This window comes from Crinia signifera, chromosome 4 (genome assembly GCF_055691185.1).
Source record: "Crinia signifera chromosome 4, ASM5569118v1, whole genome shotgun sequence".
Taxonomy (NCBI): Eukaryota; Metazoa; Chordata; class Amphibia; order Anura; family Myobatrachidae; genus Crinia; species Crinia signifera.
Genome location: NC_139220.1, coordinates 12,214,730 through 12,231,976, shown reverse-complemented (window position 1 = coordinate 12,231,976; position 17,247 = coordinate 12,214,730). Strand labels below are relative to the sequence as shown.

At 51.3% G+C, this 17,247-nt stretch overlaps 1 protein-coding gene across 1 annotated transcript in view; it reads right to left on the bottom strand.

Annotated features, from left to right (window-relative positions):
- The window catches only part of LOC146073718 (aldo-keto reductase family 1 member C1-like), a 28,475-nt gene extending 18,203 nt beyond the window's left edge, over positions 1 to 10,272 (bottom strand). Inside the window, exons 1-4 of the mRNA XM_083181114.1 lie at positions 10,024 to 10,272; positions 7,965 to 8,132; positions 6,183 to 6,299; positions 4,564 to 4,641 (exon numbers count right to left, since the gene is read on the bottom strand). Coding sequence (XP_083037240.1) covers positions 4,564 to 4,641; positions 6,183 to 6,299; positions 7,965 to 8,132; positions 10,024 to 10,110 — 450 coding nt within the window. The 5' untranslated portion in view covers positions 10,111 to 10,272. The remainder of the gene's footprint in view (positions 1 to 4,563; positions 4,642 to 6,182; positions 6,300 to 7,964; positions 8,133 to 10,023) is intronic.
- Positions 10,273 to 17,247: the final 6,975 nt, after the last annotated feature.

Genomic DNA, 17,247 nt, shown 5'->3' with positions numbered 1-17,247 from the left:
CCCCCCCTCCCGCAATTTGCGGAACCCCCTCCCGCGATTCACGGAACCCCCCGTAGCGCCCCCCTCCCGCGATTTGCGGGACCCCCCCCACGACCCCCCCTCCCGCGATTTGCGGGACCCCCGCGACCCCCCCTCCCGCGAATCGCGGGACCCCCGCGACCCCCCCTCCCGCGAATCGCGGGACCCCCGCGACCCCCCCTCCTGTCATTGCGGCAACCCCCCGCCCCCGCGACCCACCCTCCCGCGATTCACTGCAACCCCCCGCGCCCCCCCCTCCCACGATATGCGGCACCCACACACCCCCCTCCCACAATTCACGGCATCCACCCACGACCCCTCCTCCCGTGATTCGCGGACACCCCTCACCTCCTCCCTCCCCCCCCACCCCCGCGCGCGATTCACGGCAACCCCAGGATTAAATGGCACATGCAAAACACTGGCACGGCTATGGTCGACAATGAAAAAGGTTGACATGAGTTTTTGAAGATTTATTTTTCTTTTGGTACTCTTTACCTAGCACGGCACCCGCGATTGGCATCGCGGTCATCGGGGGTGCCCGCGATATCCCATAGGGTTCAATGTCAAAAGTGTCAATGGACGCGATTTTTGTGTTTTGTGTTCAATGCCTCAATGCCCGTTGTTCGTTTTATCGAATGACATTAGGTCGAATGTCATTTGGTCGACCCCACTAGGTCGAATGTGTAAAAAGGTCGACATGGGTTTATGTCGAACTTCCGACTATGTCGACTGCCAATAGGTCGACTGGGGTTAGGTCAAATTGCTCTTTTTGGGGGTTTTTTGGCCGAAATGTCAACAGTGTCGACATGGACACTGTTAACATAGTGAATCGGACCCTCGCATCGCTCGCTTCGCTCGCAATGCTTCGGGCACGGTGGCTCACTTCGCTTGCCACAGCTTTAATAACCTCCTCCACGCCCTAGTGGATGGTAGGGCATGAACCACCGCCTGTCGGCACATGTCGGCACCAAAAAAACCCCAAAAAGAGCAATTCGACCTAACCCCAGTCGACCTAATGGCAGTCGACATAGTCGGAAGTTCGACATAAACCCATGTCGACCTTTTTACACATTCGACCTAGTGGGGTCGACCAAATGACATTCGACCTAATGTCATTCGATAAAACGACCGTATCCCATGCCCGCGATTTGTCCATAGGAAACAATGTTAAATGGGCCACAGAGCCCTAATAGTCCCCCTGAAGTCTGAAATGGCCCCCACAATTATTAATGCCACCCCACGATCAACGTGAACCCGAAGCGTGGCGAGCGCAGCGAGCCCGCGAGGGGCGGCGGTACGCGTCCTCCGACCTTTTCATACCCCCACTATCCACGTCGGCGTGGAGTTGAGAATAGAATAGTGTGGCGAGCGCAGCGAGCCACCGACCCCGAAGCGTGGTGAGCGCAGCGAGCCCCGCGCATCGGATCTGCGTCGGGTGGTCGGACCTTCTGCACGTCAGACCACCCGACTTGGGACCTAGTGGGGCGGCGCAACGGTAGAGGGAGCAGGGGGGGCTGGGGACGCCGCGTGGGACACAGGCGGCATAGAGCCGGGCAGGGGGAGCCAGCGGGAGCTGTCAGTACGGAATAAAAAAAAAAAGCCCATACAATGAATGGGCGGCCTGTGATTGGCTGAGCGCTCTCTCAGCCAGTCAGCAATTGGCTGAGAGAGCGCTCAGCCAATCACAGGCTGCCCATTCATTGTATAGGCTTTTTTTTCTAGCACTGACAGCTCCGGGCTCTATGCCGCCTGTGTCCCCCGCAGCGTCCCCAGCACCCCCTGCTCCAACCGGCAGCCCTGCTCTGTAGCCCCCCCCCCCCCTGCTCCCTGGGTTTTTTACATGTGATAAATCGAGACGATTTATCACATGTAAAAAAATGGCACATCAAGTGCCAATCTAATCAAGCTCTCCCGGGGAGCAGCCGGGGAAGCTCAGGGGGAAGTCGGGGGCGACTTGTCCTAAGGACAAGTCGCCCTAGTGTATGGGGGCCTTTACTGTAGGTGTTTTAAGTCAGATCTTTTACTGCTACTATTACTGTTTATGTAAATGCATTCTGAATGACAGCAACATCCTACCATCCTTCTACAAGAATATATAACCAACTAGGTGATTCATCGCGCCCCGTGCCCCCCCCCCTCCAGCAATTCACGGACCCCCCGCGCACCCCCCCTCCTGCGATTCGCAACCCCCCCTCGCACAATTCACACCCCCTCCCACGCTTTGCGGACCCCCGCCCTCTCCCGCGATTCGCCGACACCTGCGCCCCCCCTCCCCTCCCTTGATTCACGGCACCCCCCGCGCCCCTTTCGCAATTCACGGCACCCCTAAGCCCCTCTTTAGTCCCCCGTATACTCACACACCCCTATCACTACACAGCTTCCTGCTCTCCTGAACCGTAACTTCCACCACTGGGGTGTCGCTGACGCTGTTTTGCCCACATGCCCCTATCATGCCACATAGCCAAGCCTCCTGCTCTCATGCACCCGAACTCCCACCCAGTAGGAGGAGACACTGACTAACGGCCACCATCCTGTACTGCCACGCTGGACCCTCAACCACTGGCAGAAGCTGCACAGTATCTCCCACCCTCCTCTTTAGTCCCCCTTATGCCCACACACCCCTATCACTACCCAGCCTCCTGTTTTCCTGTGTCGTGACCTCCGCCAGTGGGGAGACGCTGACTCAGAAACACCCTACTATACTATTGCACACACACACACACGCACACACACATAAACAACATGCACACACAGCCCCCCACACACACCCACAAATGTCACTGTACCATCCACACTATCAATGTACATCTTACTCTGTAACCGCTTTTTAATTAAACAAAACAATACACACTCCCTTCCACATCATATGCTCTCTATTTAACACATTTCACCTATAACTCAAGCTGCAATACAGGCATCTTACATACAATTCTAACCATATTTCTCATATACAAATGTTTACAAATTAAGGGGGCGCAGCCTCTTACGACGGTGTGAAGAGCGCCCGCAGGGCGCGATGAATCACCTAGTATATAGGTAAGTGGTGATGTCATAGCCATTTATATATCATCACTGGAACATCCGTGTATTAAACTTTCTTATTGGAGGTATCAAAACAGGCATCTCTACAGTGGGCGATGACGTATGTAATGCCAAGCTGTTAATGTCATCCCTACCCCCTCGGTTTGGCCAGTGTCATTGGTGGAACCTCTGGGTCACTCATATCTCTTATATATTTAGCCAGATCTGTCACTCAACCCCTGTGGAGAACGTTCCTGTGTAGAACAGTTTCATGTATATATTTAGCCAGATCTGTCACTCAACCCCTGTGGAGAACGTTCCTGTGTAGAACAGTTTCATGTGTATAACGTTCCACCCCCTTGACATCACCTCCCCCCGCCCAGCCAGGGCTACAGTACACGCCCACCATCCACCATTACTCCACAGCCACAATCCACCATTACTCCTGCACATCCCTACCCTCTGCCAGGACCCCCGTGACCCCCCTCCCGCGATTTGCGGGACCCCCCCGCGACCCCCCCTCCCGCAATTTGCGGAACCCCCTCCCGCGATTCACGGAACCCCCCGTAGCGCCCCCCTCCCGCGATTTGCGGGACCCCCCCCACGACCCCCCCTCCCGCGATTTGCGGGACCCCCGCGACCCCCCCTCCCGCGAATCGCGGGACCCCCGCGACCCCCCCTCCCGCGAATCGCGGGACCCCCGCGACCCCCCCTCCCGCGATTCGCAGGACCCCCGCGATCCCCCCTCCAGCGATTCGCGGAACCCCCGTGACCCCCCCTCCCGCGATTCGCGGGACCCCCGCGACCCCCCCTCCTGCGATTCGCGGGACCCCTGCGACCACCCCCTCCCGCGATTCGCGGGACCCCCGCGACCACCCCCTCCCGCGATTCGCTGGACCCCCGCGACCACCCCCTCCCGCAAAACGCGGGACCCCCGCGACCCTCCCGCGCCGCCGGAATCCAGATAGAGCTAGTTATTTATTATTCACTGCAGGGACCCCCGCCGCCAGGTTTATATACACAAAGCGTCGCAGGACAGGTACCCGCGCAGGCTCCGGTCAGATCCCGGAATAGACACTCCTTCCTCCCAAGACGGCACAACAGGTACCCCGTGGCATGGGGGGCGAAATGCCGCCCTCCAGTGGCCGGCGCCCTAGGCAAATGCCTAGACTTGCCTAGTGGTGGCGCCGGCCCTGCACATACCCCTATTATGCCTCATATCCCAGCCTCCTGCTCTCATGCACCCTAACTCCCACCCAGTAGGAGGAAACACTGACTCAGGGCCACCGTCCTGTATTCCTGTACTGCCACGCTGGACCCTCACCCACTGCCAGAAGCTGCAATACAGGCATCTTTCATACAATTCTAACCATATTTCTCACAATACAAATGTTCACAAATTAAGGGGCGTAGCTCCTTACGACGGTGTGAAGAGCGCCCGTAGGGCGCGATGAATCACCTAGTCTATAATACCCAGCATCCTAAAACAAGTCCCTGGCACAGTCTGTATTCGTCATACTGTACCTTCCATGTATCGCGGATGTCTGTATTGTGGTATATTAATTTCCCGTTGTCATCCAGGGGGAAGAGATCGTCTCCAGGCTGCGGAGTAATGAGACAATACTACGGCATTAATCTGAGATTTACTAATATAAGTGCTAATTGCACAGGGAGGGGAGATTTAATTCAGTGCAATGGCTGCAAATTCTAATTCTAATTTCCCGCCATCAAGGGCGTAACTACCATAGGTGCAAGGGGTGCAGCTGCTACGGGGCCCAGAGCTGAAGGGGCCCATCTTTACTGTCTAAGTAATATGTTTTACATACATTTATCACCATCAGTAGCTAAATAGGCAGCCCTTGTCCAGCAACACATATGAATAACAGGCGGACAAGATGCTAGCGGTTCGGATACTGGATACTAAACCTAAAATACCCCGCACCTCTTCCATCACTAATACCTGAACAACATTCATGGACTTAACTTGAGAGCTCATTGTTATTCAGACACACTGTACTTTATTACAGGCTGACATACCCGGGATTCAAACCCATCACTTGTGACATTGCAGTCAGACACTCTACTCATAGCTATCTAGGACAGTAAGCAAGATAATTCCAACTATTTGTACTTTGTGAAATAAGAATCAGCGTTGCAGCTGAGCAGATCCACGTAGCGTGTGGCTGCACAGGATTGTAGTTATACTTAGAACTCTCATCGTTTTTATGCAGGATCAAATAGCTCAATGAGTAGGGTGTGTGTCTGCAATGCAACAGGTGATGGGTTTGGCATGAATGTGCTATATAGAGGATTTGTGTCCAAATCCATTTTATTTCACTGTTGTATTAGGTGCCAGGACCAGGTCGAGGAAATCTAGGGGTTTGACATCTAAATATACAAGTATTCCTAATGAGCACTGGTGTGATGACATCAGAACTGAAGTCTAGAAACGATGACATCACAATGGCCCTTATTCTGGATGGTGCAGTAATGTCCGCGTGCGGTTGGTCCGCCGATGTTTTGTCTCTGCACATGTGTGAACGGGATGCACGTCCAAATTCCGCATGAAATGTGTACACTACGAACAGGGGGTGGAGAGGGGCGTGAAGGGCTGTTTGGGCTCATTACCATATGTTTACACCCCGCGTTTCATGGGCGTTCCCATGCAAACGCTGGGCGTACGTATGGTAATGCGGCCGTGACGCACGTGTAGGGGCGGACAGATGACATTGCCGGATGCCAGCTGCCCGCCCAGATCCCTGCTTTTGCACGGAGAAATGCCCGTGTGGTCTGAGGTTGCGGGAGCTGCCTGACCACTCGGTGATGCGACCATCGAATGATGGGGGAGGTTCCCTGAGATGGAGGAGGTGTATTCATGAGAAATACACTTGCGGTCCATTCGGACAGCTTCTTACCGCGTTCGGACGGAGTGAACGATCCGTACGAAAGGCGGGGTTTAGGACGCACGGTCCTGGCCGCATATTCGGCTCCGTCCGCACAGACCAGAATAAGGCCCAATGTGTTTATACAGATGTTATTTACAGGAATATACGCATATATCAACCTCACTTGGTCAGCATATACAGTTAATATATTTAATCTGTTCTAGGCTTCGCTACAGTCCGGTATCTGGATGAACTGACCTTAAATTCAATGGGGCTGTGGATTATAAAGAGATCGATATAATCCAGCTGCAGGTCCTGCAGGGACTTTTCAAGTGCTGGGCGGACTCTGTCCGGGGTCTGGGAGTTTGACCAAAGCTGAAATAAAATATGAACTATGCGGCATTAATGTTTCATGAACATATGTGCAATATACAGTAATTGTTGCCAACACCAGTAATTAATATAACCTCAATCAACTAAAATTATTATAGACCTTAATATTTCACTTCTAAGCATTATCCCCTCAGTAATCAATATATAGTATATTGTTCTCTTAGTTAAAACTTTTTCTCTCAATATTAATCTGATCACAATAATACATTAGTGACATAATTGTGGCCCATGCATGTATTTGTGTATTATTTGGGCAGCTTGAAGTATTAATAAATACATATGTTTACTATAGCAGAAAGGAGAACCCAGGGCCGGTGCAAGGCCCCGGAGCGCCCCAGGTGAGTCGGGGTGGGGGCGCCCCGGTGCCGGGGTACCTGTTGCGCCATCTGGGGAGCGGGCAGGGGGTGTCCTTGCCTGGCGGGTACCTCCTGCGGCGCTGAGTATAAAGCTGGCGGCGGTGGGGGGTCCCTTCAGTGAATAAGAAATCACTAGCGCTATGCGGCGGCGCGGGAAGCGCTTCTGTTTTGAAAACACCGGCCGCACGGCGCACACTGATTGGCTGAATCTCAGCCAATCAGCGTGCGCCGTGCGGCCAGTGTTTTCAAAACAGAAGCGCTTCCCGCACCGCCGCCGCATAGCGCTAGTGATTTCTTATTCACTGAAGGGACCCCCCACCGCCGCCAGCTTAAGCTTTATACTCAGCGCCGCAGGAGGTACCCGCGCGGCAAGGACACCACTGCAGGCTTCTGTCAGAAGCCAGCAGGGACCCCCTTTGCACGGGGGGAGAGGGGCGAACTGCCGCCCTCCAGTGGCCGGCGCCCTAGGCAAATGCCTAGACTTGCCTAGTGGTGGCGCCGGCCCTGGGAGAACCACCAGTGTTGCCGCTGTATCGGGAGGGTGTAAGGCTCCCAAGGGTACAAAAACGGAAAAAAAGTCTAAGGGCGGGATGTACTAAAGGGAAAATGCGGTAAAACGGGGGTCTCCATCACCGCAACCCGATGCTAGCCGCATATGTTAGTACATATGCGGCAGCATCGCGGCGGCTGGCAGGCGAAGGGCGGCGATGTATACATCCCGCCCTAAGATACAGCGCTAGGTTTTTACTGAAAATAATTAATTTCAAACTATCTAAGAGCATTAATAATAAAACACAATGTACATTTTATATGAGAATTCTCATGAAATAAGTATCTTATCTTATCATGAAATAAGTATCTGAAATAAAATCTTAGACTTTTGTTTTCCACATATGTTTACTATGTCTCTTTATTATGTTCTGCATGGACAAACAGATGAAACTACATGTAATTATGTGAAACGCGTCATTGATATTTTTCCAGCCGGTTTGATGATGGTTTCGGTAAACGTAATAAATCTAACGATTTGTAATTAAATGAAAAACTACAGTTTTGGGAACATTCTCTGCCCATACCCTTGAGTGCCAAGGGAATTTGTCAAATTAGGTGTGAAAATTGCCAATAGAAACCAATCAGATTCTACTTATTTATTTATCACCTTCTAGAAGATAATAAATAGGATCTGATTGGTTGCCATAGCAACACCCCATCTTCAATATCTTAGTAAATTTTCCCCAATGTCTGAAAGTCAGTTCCGTTAAAAGAAAACCATTTTGTATACACTCATTACCTTCCCCGTGTAGAACACGTCCTCTCTCTTCACCGTCCCATCCGCAATCTTGTCCCTGATGGCCCGCCCAACTTCCACCTCATTACCGTATATAAATGCGCAGTCAATGTGGCGAAATCCGACTTCTAGAGCCACTTTTACGCCCTCTTCCGCCAAGCTCTTGGCAACCTAAGAACAATTGGATCATTAGTTAGGACCAATAGTTTTCATTCCACTGGAATCTGAATCAGTCACTTGGATAACCTTCTGCAATGCGTGGCTACTAAGATTGCACAAAGATTGCTATCCCTCACCGAATAATTAAATCTAAATAAAAATTGACATAACCTTATGTCTAACTGGCTTGTACAACTCTATGACCAACGCAAGAACATAGAACCAGAACTACAGAAACAGCTGAAAAAATAATAATTCTACAACGCGTTTCAGGCAGCTCCAGCCTTGGCTATAGGTATACTAAACAGAAATAACTGGCGAAATGCGTCAGTTTCTAATACTCGTGTTTTACAGACGTAAACTAGGATGATACGCTTAACTTTATAAACTCAACGGTCCTAGAAGTGATGACTTCTTATGTTAGGATCACTACTTGTCATAATAACAACGCTAAATTTGATGAAAGAGTGGAATCCCATAATACTAGTAGACTTGTCTGGATAGAGGATCATGTGTATAACTAAAACTAATTTATGGGCACCATAATCAAACTGAATGTTCCTTATACAGCTCCAAAGAGTGAAAAACCCCATGGCTGAGAAAAATTCTCTAAGTCGTACTTCTCCTCGGAACTTGGCCAATGTAATGGCATGCGTCTTCAACGCTTCGAATGCAAATCGATCTGACTTCAAAATGTATTTTTAAACCAGGAGGCGTACCGACTTTTTTAGACCAAACGCCAGGATATAATTTAATCCCAGTCAGCAAGCCCCATTTTTAAAATAATTTCTTACTTTAAAAATCCAAAATATGATTTGATCTCTCAAAATAGCCCCCCCCTTACACATTATGCCAGCATATACATATACATATCATGTTTACATTTTTTTCCCCAGTCAAATGCATAATCATTACATGAATTGGATGCACAAGCAGCTTTCTCCTTACTAAAATAATATACGACATGTGCCTATATTTTGAAAGTAATTGGGACCGCATCTAAATACAAAATGTTATGCTACAGTGTTTTCCGTCCAAACACTGTAACATAATTTGGAATGCAGATTATCACATACAATGATATGCAGCTTGCCTATATTCTGTGTTTAATTGTGACAGCCTCTAAATACAAAACGTTATGCTACAGTGTTTTCCGGCCAAACACTGTAACATAATTTGAAATGCAGATAATCATATACAATGATATGCAGATTGCCTATATTCTGTGTTTAATTGTGACAGCATGTAAATACAAAATGTTATGCTACAGTGTTTTCCGGCCAAACACTGTAACATAATTTGGTATGCAGATACAGTCACATACTATGATATGCAGCATGTTATGCTACAGTGTTTTCCAGTCAAACACTGTAACAGGATTCAGTATGCAGATACAAGGGTATATTCAATTAGAGTTTTATCCATTCTGACATGCATTTGGAGGAATGGATCTGATAAGCCCTATTCAATAAACGGACAAATCCAACAGTGCCAGATTTGGGCGTTCCCTGTGTCCCATCCTGCTGCTGCCGTCAGCCTTGTGTCCGGGGAGCGCTGTTGGGTGATGGCCGGGGAACACATAAAAAGGACCAAGGTCCAAGCAAGATAATTAACAACTATTCTCTCACTAACGATACATTGAATCATTAACATGTGAATTCTTCTGCTGGAAGATTTTGAGTAAAATGTTTATAAAATGTTACCAGACAAATGGGGGGAGATGTTTAAAGCTTTGGAATGAGATAAAGTGGAAATGTTTTCCCAAAGGAACTCCTAACTCTTGTTTCAATGTGCAAAGATAAATGTGTTGGTTAACTGTTTTGCATTAATCACTCCAAAGCTTGAAACATCTACCCCATAAACAGCCATAAATCAGCACACCCTCTTTCGTCCAGTCACCCACCGTCTGCGGGGCATATGTGCCAAAGCCGATCACTGGCATCTTATGCCCATCGTTCAGCACAACGTAGGAATCTTGCTTCAGTGCCATCTTAACTCTCTGGTCCGTCAGGCACTTACTGAATGCTCTGTAACTAATAGTTCTCTATTAAAGGTGACTTCCAACCCCTCCTCCGTGGGTGTGTCACTATCTGCTCTGTAACATTTCTAACCAACCACAGCAAAGAGCGAGACGCCAAAGGAACTGAACGTTTTCCCCTGTAATCTCTGGGCCTTAGTATAACGACCGCTCCCGCTTACAGTCTAGTATATGAGAAAACATTAGTTATGCAGAGTCACTATGAGTAGTCAGCCCTTGCCATCAGACAAATTATCTCCTGTCAATAATTTATTCTTTAGCCATTCCTGTGTGTTTTTGTCCTGAAAATGATGAATGTATGTATCACGTGTATACAAGGCAGGTGTTCTTCCACCGCACACAGTATAACCGCTCTCACCTTTCACCTGGTGCACTGTGGCCTCGCTTCAGACTCTTTTGAGAGGCCGCTACCTTGTCAGTAGTGGATGGTATACGGTGGAAGAGAATTCCATCCTCGTAAAATAGTACATAATGAAAAAACGCTAGGCGTGCCTAGTAAGACGGTTGATGTGAGCATTTTGCAAAAAAATTAGGACGTATTCAGCGGCAATTTTTTTTAACCATACCCATCTATTCGTACAGCATACACATTAATTCACAAGGCGGGATATCGGGGTGGAGTCTATCTGAATGCTGGCTGCTGCAAATTTGGGGCCCTGAGATCAGGTCTGAATTGGGATCATTATACCCGTAGCCCTCCCCAGGGCCAGATTTGTGCCTAGGCCCGTGAGGCACTGGCCTCAGGGCGGCACCAATTAAGGGCAGCAGGCTGGCTGACATTCTGTTAAATGGCACAGCGGGTGGGCAGTGGCGAGTGATGAGCGCCGCCGCCGCAGAGATGAATTATCGGTACTTGTTTCCTAGCACGGCCACAATCGGGGGTAATCGTGTACCTTAACTTAAGGTACACGATTACCCCCGATGGAGCCGATTTCCTTTGAAATCAGGTCCATTTTGCCGGCTAGGCACAATATCGGGGGCATCGCGTCGGTCGGGACCATTAACAATGGTCCCGACGCGACCGACGCAATGCCCCCGATTTCCCCATAGGCTTCAATGTTAAAAAATATTTTAACATTGAAATCGTGTCGGGAAAGGTTAAATATCGGGGGCATCGCGTCGGTCGGGACCATTAACAATGGTCCCGACGCGATGCCCCCGATTTTTCCATAGGCTTCAATGTTAAAAGATTTTTTAACATTGAAATCGTGAAAAAATGTGAAAAATGTGAAATGGGCCAATATGACCCATTTCACATTATAGATGTCCCCGTCGTCACCCCACGATAGACGCCAACCCGAAGCGTGGCGAGCGCAGCGAGCCTGCGAGGGGCGGCGGTACGCGTCCTCCGACCTTTTCATTCCCCTACTATCCACTAGGGCGTGGAGTGAGAATAGAATAGTGTGGCGAGTGCAGCGAGCCACCATGCCCGAAGCGTGGCGAGCGCAGCGAGCCCCACGAGGGGACGCGGATACCTTCACAGGTAAACGCGTCCCTTCGCGGGCTTCACAGGTATCCGCGTCCCCTCGCGGGGCTCGCTGCGCTCGCCACGCTTCGGGCTCGGTGGCTCGCTGCGCTCGCCACACTATTCTATTCTCACTCCACGCCCTAGTGGATAGTAGGGGAATGAAAAGGTCGGAGGACGCGCACCGCCGCCCCTCGCGGGCTCGCTGCGCTCGCCACGCTTCGGGTTGGCGTCTATCGTGGGGTGGGGTATACGCCATTAAATTTGGGGGGTTGGGAATATTTTACATTGAATCCAATGTAAAATCGGGTCCCAGGGACCCGTTTTACATTTCATTCAATCAAAAAATCGGGCTTCCAAAATCGGTCGGTCGCGTCGATCGCGTCGATCGCATCGCATGCGACCAAATTGCATGCGATGCGATCGACCCGATTTTTCCGACACGACCACCGATGTAAATCGGTGTGGCCGTGCTAGGAAACAAGTACCGAATTATCATATGTAGGCGGCAGCGCCGCTAGTCACCCGCCACTGCCCACCCACTCTGCCATGCACATTACATCACCTCTGGTGGCTGGGTCCGACGTCCCACTGCGCGTCCGGAAATGGCTCAGGCTCACTGCTGCCGGCTTCCACCCATTGGCTACTCTACACACACACAGTCTATTGGCTGCTGTGTATCCAGCAGCTGAGCTGAGCGGCGCGCAGATCCTCCCTGCGCTCAGTCAGTCACAGTGTGTGAGCCGGAGAGAGACTGACGGAGACACTGTGCTAAACACTGTACTAATAAGTGCCTCCCTCCCTCCGAGTCCTCTGTACAGTGAGCAGTCCACAGTGCTTAAAAAAATATTAAGGTGGGCTGCAGTTACATTTTTATGAAATATATATAAATAACAATGTATATACATATATGATTACATTAAAATAGGTTGGAGGGGGGCACAAAAATGTTGTGCCTAGGGGCGGCCTGACCCCTAAATTCGCCCCTGGCCCTCCCTACACATTATACCAGCAGCCCTCCCAACACATTATACCAGCTGTGCTCCCTGTACATTATACCAGCAGCCCTCCCTACACATTATACCAGCAGCCCTCCCTGCACATTATACCAGCAGCCCTCCCTGCACATTACACCAGCAACACTCCGTACACATTATACCAGCAGCCCTCCCTGCACATTATACCAGCAGCCCTCCCTGCACATTATCCCGCAGCCCTCCCTGCACATTATACCAGCAACACTCTGTACATATTATACCAGCAGCTCTCCCTGCACATTATACCAGCAACACTCCGTACACATTATACCAGCAGCTCTCCCTGTACATTATACCAGCAGCCCTCCATGCACATTATACCAGCAGCCCTCCCTGCACATTATACCAGCAGACCTCCCTGACATTATACCAGCAGCCCTCCATGCACATTATACCAGCAGCCCTCCATGCACATTATACCAGCAGCCCCCCCTGCACATTATACCAGCAGCCCTCCCTGCACATTATACCAGCAGCCCTCCATGCACATTATACCAGCAGCCCTCCATGCACATTATACCAGCAGCCCTCCCTGCACATTATACCAGCAGCTCTCCCTGCACATTATACCAGCAGCCCTCCATGCATATTATACCAGCAGCCCTCCCTGCACATTATACCAGCAGCTCTCCCTGCACATTATACCAGCAGCCCTCCCTGCACATTATACCAGCAGCCCTCCCTGCACATTATACCAGCAGCCCTCCCTGCACATTATACCAGCAGCCCTCCCTGCACATTATACCAGCAGCCCTCCCTGCACATTATACCAGCAGCCCTCCCTGCACATTATACCAGGAGCCCTCCCTGCACATTATACCAGCAGCCCTCCCTGCACATTATACCAGCAACACTCCGTACACTTTATACCAGCAGCTCTCCCTATACATTATACCAGGAGCTGATTGGTTGGAGGTTTATCACTCTCCATTTTATCACTTTGTAAGGCTTAGTACATCTCGCCCTAACCCTTTACTTGTGTACACAGCTGAGCCCAGAGTTCTATCTAAAAATATGGGTAGCATTTATTTAACCATTAACCCTTTGCTAGTGTAGTCACCCTGGCGCTGAGCCTGGGTAAGAGGGGGGGGGGGACACGCATAACTAGATATTCGTAGGCCCCAGAGCAAAAGTTTGTAAGGCCCTCCCTATTTGGCAACTGATGGTAGTTTTTAAGAAGTTGGCAAGTATCTCTTATCTCCTATATATTTGGCTACATCTGTCACTCAAAGTGGGTGTCTGTGTCTATAACGCTCTGTTCCTGGACTTTCCTCTTAATGTGTGATTGCCTTCATCTGTGCTGAACACCTTTCTGAGAAATTAACCTGTTTAAAACAGGTGATGGCAATCATACATTAAGGGGAAGTCTAGAAACAGAGCATTGTGTCCCTCCTGGAGAGGGTCATGTTGGGAGGTATGTGACAGAGAACCAGCCCAGTGAGCCCACAGACAGTGCCAGACACCCACTGCCTTCCCATGTTGTCCAGCACTGCTACTCCACAGCCACCAGGTGAGCGCCCCCGTCCCGCGATTTGCGGCAAAACCTCCCCCCCCCGCGCCCCCCCCTCCCGCGATTCGCGGCAAAAACACCCGCTCCCCCGCGACCCCCCCTACCGCGATTCGCAGCAAAAACACCCCCGCGACCCCCCCTCCCGCGATTCGCTGCAAAAAGAACCCCCCCACGACCCCTCCCGCAATTCGCGGCATAACCACCACCCCGGGACCCCCCCCCTCCCGCGAATCGCGGCAAACCCTCCCCCGTGACCCCCCCCCCCCCCCGATTCGCGGAAAAAACACCCCCCCGCGACCGCCCTCCCGCGATTCGCGGCAAAAAGAACCCCCCCACGACACCCCCTTGCACGATTGGCGGCACCTCCCCTGCGACCCCCCTCCCGCGATTCATGGCACACCCCCCCCGCAATTCGCAGCAGCCCCAGGATTAAATGGCACATGCAAAACACTGACATGGCTATGGTCGACAATGAAAAAGGTTGACATGAGTTTTTGAAGATTTATTTTTAATTTTTTTAATTTTTTCATATTCATTGTCATGTGTCGACATGGACACCAATGAAGTGGCACACTTATGTCAACATTTACATGTGTTGACCTTTCTGTGTTGATTTTTTCTTGTGGCGATTCGCGTCACACCCCCCCGCAACCCCCCCTCCCGCGATTCGCGGCACCCCCCGTGACCCCCTACCTCCCGCAATTCGCGGCAACCCCCCACCGGAACCCCTGTGGACCCCGCCCTCCCGCGATTCGCGGCACCCACCCCCGCGACCCCCCCTCCCGCAATTCGCGGCACCCCCCCGTGATTCGCGGCAGCTCCAGAATTAAATTGTACATGGAAAACACTGACATGGCTATGGTCGACAATGAAAAAGGTTGACATGAGTTTTTGAAGTTTTTTTTTAATTTTTTGAATATTTTCATATTCATTCTCATGTGTCGACATGGACACCAATGAAGTGCCACACTTATGTCAACATTTACATGTGTTGACCTTTCTGTGTTGATTTTTTCTTGTGGCGATTTGCGTCACACCCCCCCCCCACAACCCCCACTCCCGCGATTCACGGCACACACACACACACACCTCCCCCGCGATTCTCGGCACCCCACCCCCGTGACCCCCCCTCCCGTGATTCACGGCACACCCCCGCGACCCCCCCTCCCATGATTCGCCGCAACCCCCGCCCCGTAACCCCCCCTCCCGCAATTCGCGGCACCCACCCCCGCGACCCCCCCTCCCGCAATTCGCGGCACCCCCCCGCGATTCGCGGCAGCTCCAGAATTAAATTGCACATGGAAAACACTGACATGGCTATGGTCGACAATGAAAAAGGTTGACATGAGTTTTTGAAGTTTTTTTTTCATTTTTTTAATGTTTTCATATTCATTCTCATGTGTCGACATGGACACCAATGAAGTGCCACACTTATGTCAACATTTACATGTGTTGACCTTTCTGTCTTGATTTTTTCTTGTGGCGATTCGGGTCACACCCCCCCACCCCCCCCCCCGCAACCCCCACTCCCGCGATTCACGGCACACACACACACCCCCCCCCGCGATTCTCGGCACCCCACCCCATGACCCCCCCTCCCGTGATTCACGGCACACCCCCCGCGACCCCCCCTACCATGATTCGCCGAAGCCCCCGTAACCCCCCTCCCGCGATTTGCGGCAACCCACCCCGCGACCCCCCTCCCGCGATTCTCTGCAATCCCTCCCCTCCCGCGATTCGCAGCATCCACCCCCCCACAACCCCCCCTCCTGCAATTCGCGGCACCCCCCGCGACCCCCCCTCCTGCAATTCGCGGCACCCTCCGCGACCCCCCCTCCCGCGATTCGCGGACACCTAAGTTGCAATACAGGGCATCTTTCATACAATTCTAACCATATTTCTCATATACAAACGTTCACAAATTAAGGGGGCGCAGCCCCTTACGACGGTGTGAAGAGCGCCCGTAGGGCGCGATGAATCACCTAGTATACAGTATTTGGCTACATGTGTCAATCATCCTGAGAGTGTGTCTATAACGCTGTGCGGGGTCACACATGAAACTCCACCCCCCACCCAGCCTTATACACACACACCACACATAATACACACACACACATGTAGCCAAATATATGATACTAGGTGATTCATCGGGCGCTCTTCACACCGTCGGAAGGGGCTGCGCCCCCTTAATTTGTGAACGTTTGTATTGTGAGACATATGGTTAGAATTGTATGAAAGATGCCTGTATTGCAACTTGAGTTATAGGTGAAATGTGTTAAATAGAGAGCATGTGATGTGGAAGGGGGTGTGTATTGTTTTGTTTAATTAAAAAGCGGTTACAGAGTAAGATGTACATTGATAGTGTGGATGGTACAGTGACATTTGTGGGTGTGGGGGGGGGGGCTGTGTGTGCATGTTGTTTAGGTGTGTGTGTATGTGCAATAGTATAGTAGGGTGTTTTTGAGTCAGCGGCTCCCCACTGGCGGAGGTCACGACACAGGAAAACAGGAGGCTGGGTAGTGATAGGGGTGTGTGGGAATAAGGGGGACTAAAGAGGAGGGTGGGAGATACTGTGCAGCTTCTGCCAGTGGGTGAGGGTCCAGCGTGGCAGTACAGGATGGTGGCCCTGAGTCAGTGTCTCCTCCTACTGGGTGCATGAGAGCAGGAGGCTGGGCTATGAGGCATAATAGGGGCATGTGGGCAAAACAGCGTCAGCGACTCCCCAGTGATGGAAGTTACGGTTCAGGAGAGCAGGAAGCTGGGTAGTGATAGGGGTGTGTGAGTATACAGGGGACTAAAGAGGGGCTTAGGGGTGCCGTGAATTGCGGGAGGGGCACGGGGGTGCCGTGAATCAAGGGAGGGAGGGGGCACACGTGTTGGCGAATCGCGGGAGATGGCGGGGGTCCGCAAAGCGTGGGAGGGGGCGTGAATTGCGCGAGGGGGGGTTGCGAATCGCGGGAGGGGGGTGCGCGGGGGTCCGTGAATTGCGGGAGGGGGGGCACAGGGCGCGATAAATCACCTAGTTGGTTATATATTCTTGTAGAAGGATGGTAGGATGTTGCTGTCATTCAGAATGA